The sequence below is a fragment of the Centropristis striata genome, chromosome 10, assembly GCF_030273125.1.
Source record: "Centropristis striata isolate RG_2023a ecotype Rhode Island chromosome 10, C.striata_1.0, whole genome shotgun sequence".
NCBI lineage: Eukaryota > Metazoa > Chordata > Actinopteri > Perciformes > Serranidae > Centropristis > Centropristis striata.
Genome location: NC_081526.1, coordinates 19,361,212 through 19,375,649, shown reverse-complemented (window position 1 = coordinate 19,375,649; position 14,438 = coordinate 19,361,212). Strand labels below are relative to the sequence as shown.

The 14,438-nt window shown below is 38.2% G+C and overlaps 2 protein-coding genes across 3 annotated transcripts in view; both read right to left on the bottom strand.

Annotated features, from left to right (window-relative positions):
* Window positions 1-3,654, bottom strand: part of zmym2 (zinc finger, MYM-type 2) — a 36,954-nt gene extending 33,300 nt beyond the window's left edge. For both annotated transcript variants that reach the window (XM_059342642.1, XM_059342643.1), the window contains exon 1: window positions 3,571-3,654. The gene's annotated coding sequence lies outside the window, so the exon portion shown is untranslated. The remainder of the gene's footprint in view (window positions 1-3,570) is intronic.
* A 3,502-nt stretch (window positions 3,655-7,156) lies between these two features.
* Window positions 7,157-14,438, bottom strand: part of mphosph8 (M-phase phosphoprotein 8) — a 32,462-nt gene continuing 25,180 nt past the window's right edge. The window contains exons 9-14 of the mRNA XM_059342216.1: window positions 14,135-14,221; window positions 13,828-13,982; window positions 13,367-13,518; window positions 13,104-13,228; window positions 12,579-12,662; window positions 7,157-11,199 (exon numbers count right to left, since the gene is read on the bottom strand). Coding sequence (XP_059198199.1) covers window positions 11,158-11,199; window positions 12,579-12,662; window positions 13,104-13,228; window positions 13,367-13,518; window positions 13,828-13,982; window positions 14,135-14,221 — 645 coding nt within the window. The 3' untranslated portion in view covers window positions 7,157-11,157. The remainder of the gene's footprint in view (window positions 11,200-12,578; window positions 12,663-13,103; window positions 13,229-13,366; window positions 13,519-13,827; window positions 13,983-14,134; window positions 14,222-14,438) is intronic.

Below are 14,438 nucleotides of genomic sequence, written 5' to 3'. Positions count from 1 at the left end.
CACAAACTGCACTGCTATATGCACCACCACAACTTACTATTTTTGTTACAGCTCTAGAGTATGTAATGTTTAAATGCAAAAAATGGAATTATAAGAAACTATTTGCATGTGTTGCCAGTGTTAGCGGATTGTAACATAAAAACAAAGACTTTCTCAGTTTCCTAAAACACTCCGATTTCTATATAAAGTATCTTCCTCGATACAAACTTATTATGACAAATGGTGTGGATTCACCAATAAAAAATTATGAAATAAATAAATCAAAGACTTATAATGGATGACTGATTGCGACTAGCCAAGAGTGATGCAAGGCATGGGTGACCAACTAACTAACCTAAGCTAAGCCAAAGTTAGCCACCTAGCTGTGTCTTAGCTATGTGGCATGGATCTGCAATCTGTTTTATTTGCTCGAAAAACACTTTTGTATCATGGAGCCAATGATCCAAATAACAGACAGAAATGGGGTGCCCTGGTAGGTCACCTGGTAGGTCACTTGGTAGAACCTGCGCCCCAAGTACAAAGCCTAAGTTCTTGCTATTGCGAACATTGGTTCAACATTAACTAACAGACCCTTGCTACATGTAGTCCCTTCTGCGGATGCTTACTGCAGTTCACTTTTATCGCCAACAATGTCATTAATAACAATGATTTTCTGAAAATTCAACACAGTAGCTTAAAAGGCAAAATAAGCTAAAATACATGTTTGAAAGTAGGGATAGGCCAATTAGTCAGTTGGCCAATTATTTGGGCTGATTAGTGCCAGACTGAATTAATCAGCATTGGTACACATCTGGAGGCAGCCTTGTCAGCTGTAAAACAAAGTCAGCCAAGAAGACCAGGGAAAACCACTACACTAACATTGTTTTATTTATTTTGTATTTGTGTAACTTTACAGATAATTGTTTCCTTTCAGAAAGAGACGCTGCTATCTGCTGATAAATGCTGTTGCTGGGTTTTTTTATATACATTTGATCACATTTCATAGTTTTTTAAAATGTAAAATAAGTGCACTGCAGACAATTACAGTGTTCAATAAATGTCCATTTAAGTTCAGAAAGTTATTAAATTCAGTAAATTGTTTTATCTTATCAGATGATGTCATGCTCTAAATATCAGCATCAGCCATTAAAAACCCCACACTGGTTAACCAATATATGAAAGATGTCAATATGCTAACATGATTAGTATATTTGCCCTTTTTCTATCAAAATAAAAACACATTTTTCTTTTTAAATGCATGTTTTGTTCAGAAATGTCAATTGCTTGTGTAAAAATTCATCGACGTCTGTCCTTTTGAATAAAGTTACTGCATGCATCATTACACAGCACCAGATCTGAATAGTTTGATGTTTTTTAAAGTCTACTTAACATCTAACACTGAAGCTGGGAGAGGAAGAGAAGCTCACAGAGACCATGTGACAGGAAGCACAAGCTAAATCAGCATGACATTCAAGATCAATAAGTTGTTCTTGACTGTTCAAAAACAAGAATACTGAATGTGTAATGTAACTCAAGCTTGTATTTTAGAAGGTATGGCCTGACCTGATGTCTAGAGACCACGTGTGTCAGGTTCCTTAACAGTCTGTCTGTGACCGTGGGGTTAACCGGTGTCAAAATATTTAGAGGACCCCAAAGGCACCCCTCTCCATGTGCAACACCTCCCCAACACCAAGCTGCAGAATAAGTGCATCACAGCTCTGATATTACACCAACAGACAGAATCTATGTGCAAAGCAACTCAGTAGTGCTCTGAGGGGGAAAAAATAGCCTGGTCTAGACTCAGTTCAGACTGCAATGCAGAGCTATGAGCCATCCTGCATTCACGTGGATGAGAGAGAAACGAGGGGTCCAGCATTAATGAGCTCTGACATGCAACCTTGCTCCTAACATCAACACCAGGTGGACAGAGAGTGGTGGGCCGGGCTACAGGGGGTGGGGGTGGGGGGGGGGAGACTGCCTCCGTGCAAAAAAAAAAAAAAATACAAAAAAAAAAAAAACACTCAGCACACGAGCAGTTAAAATCTGCGCCAGAAAAAAAAATCCCAGCCACATCATCACCTTACATAGGTGCTCTCTATCTTTCCAGCACTGTCAGTTTGCGCATCATTTTACCATCAGGTGGAGACATGCAGCTGTTTGCGCCAGTTGCGCAGATAACAAGCACAACAACGACTTAGATTATTATATAAGGTTTATGTCACTGAGAAGTGATGCGTAATGCGCAGCCACCAGAACATCCCCCAAAGCCAGCTGATGGGCTACAATACAGTCCGGTTACCTGGCAGCTGAATGCAAAACTAAACCCGGACTATACTGAGCCCCACACTGAAATGTTAGAAAATGAGCAATGAAGGACAGCCTGTACCAAGCTCTCAGGGGCAGCTGAAGTCCCCCTGGCCGTGCCCTTGGTTATTAACACCGGCTAAGAGCTCAGCTCCATGACAAGGACCACCATAGCGCCAAATCCGGTCCAAGCACCGCGGTGACAATCACTCGACCTGACCCAAATGCTTTCCCTTCCTTCTAATAATATTTCACAAACTATCGAGAGTATGTCAGAAAACTTTAATCAAGAGCAATAAACAGGACTACCTGAGCTGCGCAACTCTTCCATAAATGACCCAGGTAAATGAGGGGGAAGGTTGGATCCAAGTTGGGATCTAGGAGAAACGTGGTTCAGGGTGTTCCGCTCCCACCCTGCCCTTCCTGGCGCAAACAGCCATTGGATTAGCGGCGGATCGAGGGGAGGAGAGCAGGCACAGACTGCGCCATTGTTAAAATACCACTAAAATAATGATCACAACTTCTAAGGGGCAGATAAATTAAAAAAAAACAGCTTAATGTGGCAGATAGTCAGCAGTTAGATTGACTTTTGTGCCTTAATCAGTCTGACCAACGTGTGGTTTCCCCCTCTTTCGCCCAGTTTATTATTTCAAGGCAGCTCCGCCAAAGCAGACCGGGAAATCCGAATAAAAAGCCCGATTTTTATGATACCTGTGACGCCGGGGTTTTAATTGGAAAGTTACCCTGCTCTGAGTCCACCCCTGGCGCAATCAGTGGCAAATATACCCGGCAGCCGCCAGGGGCGCCCTCGCCTTACGTATCACATGAACTGCCTTCATTTGTGTCATGCGGTGGTAAACAACGAGGCGCAAAACAAAATTCCCGCATCGTGTTTTACGGGAGCCTCAAGGGAGTAACGGTGACCCAAAGCCGGGTATAAACCCGATAATATCAGATACATTTACCCCCCCCCCCCTCCCTCCTCCTCCTCCTCCTCCTCCTCCTCCTCCCCCAGCGGAAAACAGCACTGCCTGTCCGCCATTAGGGATCCAACTGAACAATACTGGAGACTAGAGGCGGCAGCAGCCACAGCACACACACACAGGGAGGAAAATCTGTTAAAATTAACTGTTTATTGTTCACTAAATGTGTCTCCTCGCCCCGGTGTGACTCCCGGGGGAGACCCTGGACCCCAACCTGACGGCCCGCACAAGTTCCCGAAACTTTGGCTTAATTAGGCTGTAAAACTGTGCTATATATAAAAAAACGTCTGTGAAATTCGCTTACCGGAGTAGAGCTCGAAACGGTGTAGCGCCACTTTTGTGCCTTGACATTAATCCCAGGAGCGCGTGCGCAGAACGCACAACTTTCCACTTTCCATCCGAAGATCGTGTATTGAGCTGATGACTCACTACGTCCGTAAGAGCGGCGGAACACGTTGTCACGTAACACGCCGGTTTGGGGCGCAAGGATAGTATTTGCCTTTATATATCGTCCCCCTGTTAAAATAATCGCCTAAGGCATTTTTTCAAGTTTTGCAGGAAACACAAAAAACTTCACCAAAAGTGTATCATATGACATTTGTTGATCATTTCACTCAAAAAGGATGTATCAAAGGACGGTTATTGGCATAGTAATAACACTGTGTGTAAATTATGTAACTAAAGAGAAATAAATGACTTAGGCAATTTTTTGAACATGCCTTTGTGACTTAAGCAAGATGTGGTAACACTTTATTTTGAAGGTGTCTACATAAGAGTCACACAAGCCTGTCAGAAACATGACATGACAAGTATCATGATCATTAATGTTACTTCAAAGTGTCATTAATGTTCATGACACATTCAATGTCATGTTTATGACATGTCAATGTCACTCTTATGTAGACACCTTCAAAATAAAGTGTTACCATATCTTGCTTAAGTCACAAAGGTATGTTCAAAAATTGCCTAAGTCACATTTTATTTTGACTTAGGCATAATAAATCCGCTTAATCACACATTTGACATAGGCCATTATCTTAAAGGGGTAAAATCACATGATCTGATCAACTGAGAATGTAGGCGATTTTACCATAGGTGGCCGGCGTCATGAGGAGATGATTGAGGCAAAAAAAAAAAAAAAGACAAAAAATGACTTAGGCGTTCATTTTAACAGTGTAACAATATCTTAAAGAATCGTTTCTGTAGCACCTAATTAAGATCAATTGACTTGATTTACGTTAATATTATTTTCAATGTATTTATTTACTTATTTTTATTTTTAATTTGTACAAGACCCCACGTTCCTTTTTTTATTATTTTTATATTATATATTCCCTTTCATTTCCCTTAAATCATGGCACACTATTACACATAATAAGATAACGTGACAATAGTAAGGAAATAAAGAGGGTTGTTTATATACCATGTCCAACATTATTGCACAAATGTGATGAGAAAAGGGAAGAGATATGTGGGTACTTCACTACTCTCTGTAGTAATATATAGACTACTAAAAACTGTGAATGATTACAAAACAAGAAAACAAAAACAGTGGTACGGTCCTTTAAGTGTTGTATACGTGCTCACGTTTATTGTCACCAGGAGTAGTTCCAGAGTGAGACCTCTCTTTCTAATATGATCTCTGACGGCGTCCATTCGTATTTCTTAATTTTTTTCTTCGTCGCGCATGCGCACTAGGAGCAATCAGTTGAGGTTGCATGGTTGGCAATTCAATTATTCCATTAAGATGATTTAACCTTATCGATACATAATCACGTCCTCCCACCCGTGTAACCTGACTCCACATCCGCAGGCACGTGACATAACTTTGATCATGAAAGTTTTTTTTTTCAAAAAACAAGCTGCACTGAAGTACACACAGCTCGGGTCCAATCAGGAGGAAGGATCAGGGTTGAGAGAGTTCATGTTCCCAGTTCTGCCGGTGCAACATCGGGTTTCTGCACGTAATGTCATCCAGACATGCGCTAAAAACCCAAAACAACCCAGAAAATAACTAATAAAACAAGAATAGTGTCAGAAAAACATCATAATATGATGTTAAGCTTAAATACATCCAAGATCAATAAAATCAATGCAAACTGACCACAAAGTCCAATAATGAGTGAAAAGATGAAATATGATGGGGTAATGTGGAGTTTTTATGCAGCAGGGAGACGAAAAATTGGAATGAAGTCATGATCACGTTTTTTAATATGGCGGATCAGGTGCGTTCAAGGTAGTGACAAACATCAGTAAAATGTGCAGGATGGATTCAATTCACGGGTTGTTTCCTTTTCTACAGCCACATGTGTCCTTCAACTCACCAGATGCAGGATGAAGAGGAAAGGACGGGATTTGTTTCTACAACAGCACGATAAAGTGAACAGCCGGGTTGCCAGATCTGCTGCAAAATGTCGGAATTTTGCACATTCAAGACCAGACGCACACAAATTAACAAAAACCTTTATGAGTGAACCCTGGATCCAGATGTAGGAAGAAATGCAGACTGATCCCGTATAACCACCAGTACATGTCTTCTTTATGAAACTACAGTGCGTGCGTGCGTTCGTGTGTGTGTGTGTGTGTGTGGCGTTTACGGACCTTATTTAATTTCCAGTTTCCGTTAATAAATTACAAAATACAAGTAATAATAATTGCAGTCCATTACAATTATTGAGATAAAAAACATAATAAAACGTAATTTAAATATAATTAGCCTACTAATGAAAATTACAAAGGTGTTAAAAACATACAAAAAAATATTTCGATTTAAAGCTTAAATGTAGCTTTATTATGTTTTAAAATCAGATTAAAATGTATAAATATAAGTATTATCATAAACATTGTAATATATATCACAATATCAAAACAAGACATGTTTTGCACAGTAATCAAACGAAACAAATTGCATTGCTTTGATGAAGACATTAAAATACTTACATTTGTTATAACAAATTTAAAAGGGTATCTATTACATTTCAAAAAGTATTGTTGTCTTCCTAACACTACTGATATGCAAGTTACCATCCAGTCTCTTTACTGCACATTTATATATTTACTAGATACTTTTCAACACGTTTGCTGAAATTTCTCTTAGTCTTTTATCTGACTGATTGTTAACTTTGTCTGTGGTGTTCTTTGCATTGCTTTCAATTTCCATACCAACAATATTAAATATATATATAAATATACAATTTGATTTTTCTGTATCTTTGATGACTTTAATTGTATTTAAATGCTTTTTTAATGTGTTTGCATTTTCTCTTGATGCCTTTGTTGTTTGTCTTGTTGCTGAATTGTGCTAAATAAACTTGCCTTGACTATTGTAGGTATATTTAATAATTCATTTTTATCTCCACTTCATTTAAAGTTATTTACATTTAATTTACATTTATTAAAAGTTTATTTTATTTCTCTTAATGTCTGTATGCTCGTATGCTTTGGTCTATCTGTCAATTTTACATGCTAAATCAAATAAAAACAAATAATAAAGGGGTATTCCAGTGATTGTTGCACTTACATAAAGTTTGGGGGACTCATGAGATAAATTAAAGAAAGTTGCAGTAGAAGTTGGGCTCTAGGCCAGAAACACTGGATCCTACATTTCCCATAATTCAACATGATATATTTTTTTATTAGAGCCTTGAAATACTGCTTGCTGATAAAAAACAATATTTAGTCTACGAAAAAAACTTATGTTGCGGAGTGCCCATTTTTTCATACACTATGATCAGTTTTTTTAAATTTAGCATTTTTATAGATTAATTCCAAAAAGTTTTTGAAAATGTATTCAAAGAAACTAAATGATGGGTTGATAAGATCCATTTGATTTTCTGTATGTAATATTAAAGACCCCCGCCATGAGGAATGAATGCAGTCACAGAAACCAGTGTGGAAATACATGTACAATTTTTATTGAGGACAGAGACACAGCCTCGGGGTGACTGGCTGCAGCAGAGATCAGGCTTTCTCGCACACACAGTGCAAGTCAACCTGCAGAACATTCACAGCCAAACATTTTTTTATTTGTCAAAGTTTTGTGTTCTCAAGGTGAAACAGAAGAAGTGTTTCTACAGGAGTGACAGGGTTTGGCAAAGTCGTTAATATAAAAAGGTTAAATCAGGAAACAGAGAATCCTGTCACAGCAGTTTGGCTCTTAAAGAACCAAACTGCTGTTTATCTGCTTCATCTCAACTACAAATCCTACAAGTTCTTTACTATTGACAGTTTTTGAAAGCATGCTTGAAAGTTTCAGATTTCTTAATTGATTTTTCCTTTCTTCCAGGTAGCCGTTGACTTCTTTCCCTTCCCAGTGCAATGTTAAAATCAATCAGGAGGCTCTTGAAGTTCACTACATACATGTCATCCTTTAATAATGCAGCTTTAAAGCTCCATTACTGTGGTAAAATAATTGATTCTTGTTCAAGGATCATTATAGAGGCAGACTGATTGCAAAAGCTGGCATGATCATGTGTCTCTCTGATTGTTTATAGATCTAATGCAAGTTTCAAGAGTCTGCTGTTACATTTTGAAAGAAATAGAAAACAATTGCTGTGTGGAAAAAGTAGGAAAAATGCATTTAAAACCATGAAACACATCACAGTGATCTGCAAAAAGGTTAGATTTATTTGCAAATAATGTAATAAATGAGCCAAAACATGCAACATAACTTTGTTTTTTCAGATTACCCATGGATTGCTCAGACCCAGTAACCCCCAAAACCAAAGGTAGATTCATATATTTGAAGTTAAACACTTCCATCAATAATTTCCCCATCTTTTTCAATCACACTGGTTGGTCTTGATCACAACTGATATTGTCTCCAAAAACAAACCAAAACAAACAAAACCTTTCCAACATTCTGATTCCTCTCACTCTGTAACGAGACATTCAAGCTAAAAGATAAAAAGAAAATCACTCTGAAGCCAGTTTTTAATATTGCTTTTTTTATTCTAAGCTCCCCTGCCCCTTAACATAAATGCCTTGCATCCCTCTAGTGAGTGAAGTAAAATAAGTGAAAATTAAAGCCTTGTTACAGAGTGTCTGTATGATGGAAGGTGTCGCTGGGTTCAATTTCTGGAGCCAGTTAAGATTAAATTGAACTGTTGCACCAGGTGAGCAAGAGGTGATCTTAAATAACTGATGGATTAAGCTCAGAAAATGACAAGAATAAACCCAGCATGGATTTAGGAAAAAGACCAACCCTTTTTTTTTTAAAAGGGAGAATCAAGTTTTAGCCATCTGAGGCGCTGGGTTTGGACATAATAGTGGTGGTCATGATTTAACTAGACTTTGACTTGGTCAACTGTTTAGTCCCACAATGACAACAACAAATAACCAATCGAGGCAGCTGCAGACCAGCAACTCCCAAGTCTACAGGGTTACATTATGTTTTTTGTAAATGGGGTTTGGTGGCTTTGAAGGCAGCATGGAAGGTAATGTTTTTAAACAGTCAAAAAAATATACAAACTGGGTTTATTTCTCCATCACTTTTTCATTTTTGCAAGAAAAACACTAAACGTGGAAAGGCCTCATCAGTTTTAGTTTCTGACAACAGTGGTCATTCAGCACTGCAAACGGACAGAAACGGAGACGCTTTAACAGCATTGTTTAAAGACACACTGCTGTCGTGAGCGGAAGTCATAGGTTATATCCCGCAGCTAAAATCTAAGCCGTTCTCACATTTGGGTTCAGTTCATGACCAAATAGATTGTCCGAGGAGAGAGAAGAGGGTATGATTGGCGGTCCTGCAGTGACAGGCCTCACTACAGTGTCTGTGTAAAAAAAGTTGAATTGCTGCAGGAGGCGACTAACAAGCTTCTCAATTTAAAAAGCCTCTAACCTTTAATAGCAGGGCGGTGGATCTAAAGGCATTGTAGCCCTTAAAACATCTGAGCTTTTCACTGTACACACTAAATAACTTAAGCCACTCCTACAGGGGCACAAAAAGAAAGCAACAAAAACATAACCAGTCATCAGATGACGCTTTAAAACTGTATATTTGTATGTATATATTTATATATAGTATGTGAATATGTACAGACCAGGAAATATAAACACTAACTATGCATGGAAGGTAAAAGGAACTTTTTCTTCATTCATTAAAACACACAAATAAATCATCTCATCATATTCAGATGTATTAACATGTGGAAAAGTGTTTTAAACAAGACAGCCAGTGAGTACAGGATGCACGTTTGTCTTCTAAAGTGATAGTATTCTCTCTGCTGGTGAGAAACTGGTCAAGCGTTTTGGTAACACTTTAAAATAACCATCATTAATAAATGGTACATTTATACATAATTAAACTTCAGTTATTTTACTGTTAAGCAATGAAATTAAGCTAGGGTGGTACTGCGGTAGTCCAGGGTATTTAGAAACCTCGTCAGTATGATTTTAAATACCGTCAAAATACAGAAACTGCTCTCAAAGTCCTTTTATTAAACTGATTGAGAAGTGCTATATTTTGTTATGTGTCGTGAACGGCACCTGCTGCCAGGGGTCGATCTCTGTAGGTGAGAAACACGGTGACTTACTGGACTAGTAAAATTAAAATTCCTGTTGGCTCTGTTTGGGAGTATTTTGAGTTTAATCCATGATAAATGTGAGTCAGTCAATTTGGAAAAAGGTGTTTTGGGGCAATTTTTTGTCATTTTATTTTTGCAAATTTAACAGACTGCCTCCGAAGAACAGCTGGTAGCTGGGACACAGCAGAGAGAGACTGCGGGGGAAAGACAGCATATTGCCATAAGAATATTTTTTACTTCATGTTCATTGAATTAAGGATTTATTTAATCCAAACTAGAGTTGGTGGCTGTTAGAACAGTGGAAAGACAAACGGGATTAACTAAGAGGGGGTTTGATGAACTTTGTTTTGTTTCAAGTTTGACTAGAGTATGATTTAGATGAGTAGGAATATATTCTTCCATGATAAGAGCTTGTGCAACGTAGTAAATGGGCAGCTAGGTTTACACACAAATATCGTTTTATACTTTATACATTGGTGAAATGTTATATAAGTTATATCATCAATATAATTAGTCAACTAAATAAAGGTTAATTAGATATTAATTGATCATTAATTAGTGATGGTTATTATGAAGTGTGCACCGTTTTGTGAAACAAATACAACACATTTCCTAAAAAGAAGATCCTATTTGTTGTCAGCGGAGCAGTGCCATCCAAAAGATATCATAAAGTTCCCCAGTTTTGACTGACTTCTTTACCATGACAAGGATAAAATTCTCAGGTGATAACACTGATCCACAGGTTAATACACTGAAATAACTCTGTTACCAAAAACAACATGTGTGAAAGCATCAGCTTAAAAAAATGCTTAAAAAAGAAAAAAAAAAAGATGGAAGATCCCCTCTTCAAGCACCCAAAAAACATAGTAAATCTACAAACACGTACACACAAGCTAGGTTCACAAAGAACACACGCATCTATCGTTTTCATGCTGACAGAAGGTGGAGCTCGGAGAAAGGCACGACCCCGGAGGGTTTCAGTTTTGGAAGTTACTACAAAAGAGAGGAGGGAGTTTCTGAGCGCCGCCGTACACCTGGAGGCTGCGTCGTGATGGTTTCACCAGCGAATGGACGGGCTGCTTGAGGGTTATCAAAAGGTTTAATCTTCTTGATATCCTCGATTTGCGCTGCACGTGAATGCCGTCTGGAAAGGATTCAGATGCCAACAACTTTTAACAATTTACACTGACATCACATGAAGCCAGCTTTTAATTTACCCCAACACCTCCTCTCTTAGAAGACAAGGAGCTTTGCAGGAGCAGTTCAGCTGCTGCTCAGTAAATGTATCAGTCTGTGTGTGTGTGTGTGTGTGTGTGTGTGTGTTTTTGCTGTGTTGGCCAGTCTTGGCGTGACCTTTGACGGGATCATTGCAGCTGGACTCTGTACGCACAGATGAGGAGCTTGACCTGAGGACAGAAGAACATCAGAGACAAAAAGAGCCAATTAGCAGACTGTTAAAGGATTCACGAAAGCTTCATTACAATAACAGCTTGACCTTTTTAGCCTCTTATAATGAGAGAAGCAGCAAAATGGTAATTCTGATTTTGAGAGCTTTTCCATTGGTGCTGCTAAACACATTCTCTCTGGGAGAAAATCTTGTATTCACAACCCTGATTTCCCCCCAAAAAAGGGTTTTGTAAAAGGTAAATAAAACAAAAACAGATAATTTGCTAATCTTTTGTGACATATATTGAATAAAACAGTACAGAGAAAATAAATGTAACCTCTTAAACCCCAACAAACTGGTAGGAGTCAGGGAAGGATTAGACCAAAATACCTTTTGTTTTGTGGAACTGATTTCGTTTCAGTTGTTTTGACCGAATGCTAAACAATTGCACAAACTAGAAGTATTACCTTTCAAATGAAAAAAAAGTTTGGTCTAATTCTAACCTTTCCTCTACCCCTAAGCTGGGTTTTAACTTTCAAACTGACAAAGCCTTGCTTTTTTAATCTGGGATGTATTTCATTATCCTGTTTGGAATAAACATTAGATAAACTGGAGAGCTAAAGAGTGAAGCTGCCGATATTCTTTACTGATCGAGTAACAAGTGTTATCTGCGAATACAAACCCTGATAAATCTTTTCCTCTGTACCATTCAGCTTCATTATCTTCCAAAAACTATTGGTGGACATGGTGACATGTTCCATTATTACCACTAGACGAACTGACATTTCCTCCAATGTTTTTTTGTGTTTATCACTTGAAGATGCTGTAAAAACTGTGGCACATGAATACCGTTTAAGAAAGAGCATGAGCTCAAAGGACACAGACATTAGATTTGTGACACCAAAATTGTCTAAATATGCAGCTTCTGTCTCAGTCCACACAGTTTATCTACAGGCAATTTTATTGGTAAAAGGTTCTTCTCTATCATAGCTCACACGCTCTACAATTTATCTAATGCTGCATTCATGTAATGTCGAAATAATCTGAAAAATTAGCTCCCAACCGGGATATTCAACGTTGTAGTACAGTATATGCTGTGTTCTACAGATTTTATTGCTTTATCACATTAAATTAGATGTTATTGTGCTATAAACAACCAAAGTACAGCCCATGAGAGCGACAAATCAAAAAGAAAACATCAGACAGTTTCTTGTTTCAAAATGTGTCACCTCAGGAAATGGGACCATATGAGAAACAACACAAGTACACAGTTTAAGATCCACACAGAGTCTCTACAACTGATGGATGGTGTATTCTTCCTTTAAAAACAGCAAAAACTATAATTCTCAACTTTTATTTTGTATAAAGGCCTTCTATTATTGTTTTTACGTGTGTCACCTTGGCTGTTGGTGCCTCTGCCAGACGAATGAAGAGTCTGTTGATGCCAGGAACCGGACTGAAGGAGTAGATGAAGTGACTGTCCTGATTGTTTAAAGACAAAAATGGGGGAAACAATAAGCACATATATACATATATATATATATATATAAATATATACACACACACATATATATATATACAAACATATATATACATACACATACACACACACACACACACACATATATATATACATATATATATATATATATATATACATATATATAAAAATAAAAGAGAGGGGTAAATACTTGATATATATAACAGTAATAAAAATAACATCTATTACAGACAAAATAGCAACAGAGATTATAGACACAATCTTTATGGATAATTAAGTATTACGTTTCCTACTTTTCTAAATTTCTTTTACCCAAATTTTATTTTATTAACCTTGTTTATTATTATTTCCTAAAACATTTAGTAAACTTGGCTGGATAAGAAATATGCGATTGAACCGCTGTTTTTCTTTTGAGAACGAACCAGAAAGATGGGCAGCTGAAACTTGTCGTTGAGCACCACGGCGTGAACACTGCAGGGACCGCAGAGCCTCGCTGTGATTTCATTCAGGAAGTTGGCGTGGAAGATGAAGAGGAGGATGCCTGAGCCTGACGTAGGAGGGAGGAACAGAGGTTTTGTGGGAGAAGAAAACAAAGAGGATAAAGACAGTCTCATTATGTGTGTATATAGATATGAAACCAGATGTTCAGAGTTGTTGACCTCTAAATTGGGAGTTTGTGTTTTACCCTCTGGTTGTGGCTGCACCTTGTAGCCAAACTCCAGGGAGAAGTCCGGTCCCTCACAAAGCCTGTGGCAGGCAAGAGGGAAGACGGGCTCCAGCAGCACCAGACGAGACTCGAAGTACGCTCGGATCGTGTCCTCAGCCACACTGGAAAGGCTGAGAGAAAAAATTCTTTATGAGTGACTTTAAGGGCAAAATGCACGAAAATATGGGATGGAAAAAAGGAGAAAACACACAGACACACACATCAAATTGCAGGGAGATTATTTTAAATTGCTATATAACTACATTTACCCGAAGTTTATTGGTCTGTATTTGGAATGAAGTCATGTGTGCAAATGCTGATAACACTTCTGAGGATTTTCTTCAAAGTAGCAAAGGTCACATTTTTCAGACACACTACAGCATCAATAACACACACACACTGTCTCTCAAGCTCCAGCCTTCCCTTTGGTTCGCACTCACATGTTGATGTGGTCCTTGATGAGGTCACAAACCATCAGGTTGTTGCCAAGCTTGGCGAAGTACATTGCAGCGGTCTTGTTTTTGGACACGATGTTGCAGTCAGCTCCATATTCCAGCAGGAGGCGCACTACATCAGCGTTTCCTCTTTTGCAGGCCTGATTGAAGGAGAGGAAACATAAAGCAACATGTACAGATGCTTGATTATTCACTGCATTGACTGAGGAGACTGACCTGTCAGATGACCTGTGTCTGCTGTAAATAGTAAAGCTTGAGTTGGTTTCATTATTTGACTTTTGTGCAGCATTACCTTCATCAGTGCTGTCTCCCCGTTTAGTGTCTGAGCGTTGACGTAGGAGCCGGCCTCCAGTAGGATCGCAACAGTTGTCAAGAAATTCTGACAAGAGGACAGAAATGAAAAAGAAGGTGTGAGAAAATACATAAAAGTGTTGAGACTGAAATTAGGATATGATGGTCCTAACGATATATATGTATATATATAATTATTATCAAGAAAACCATGGAAAATGGCTAGATATCAGCTCTTAAATTAAACTCTTATGAGCTTTTTTTGTTGTTATCATTATATTTGTCCAAACAAATGTACCTTTAGT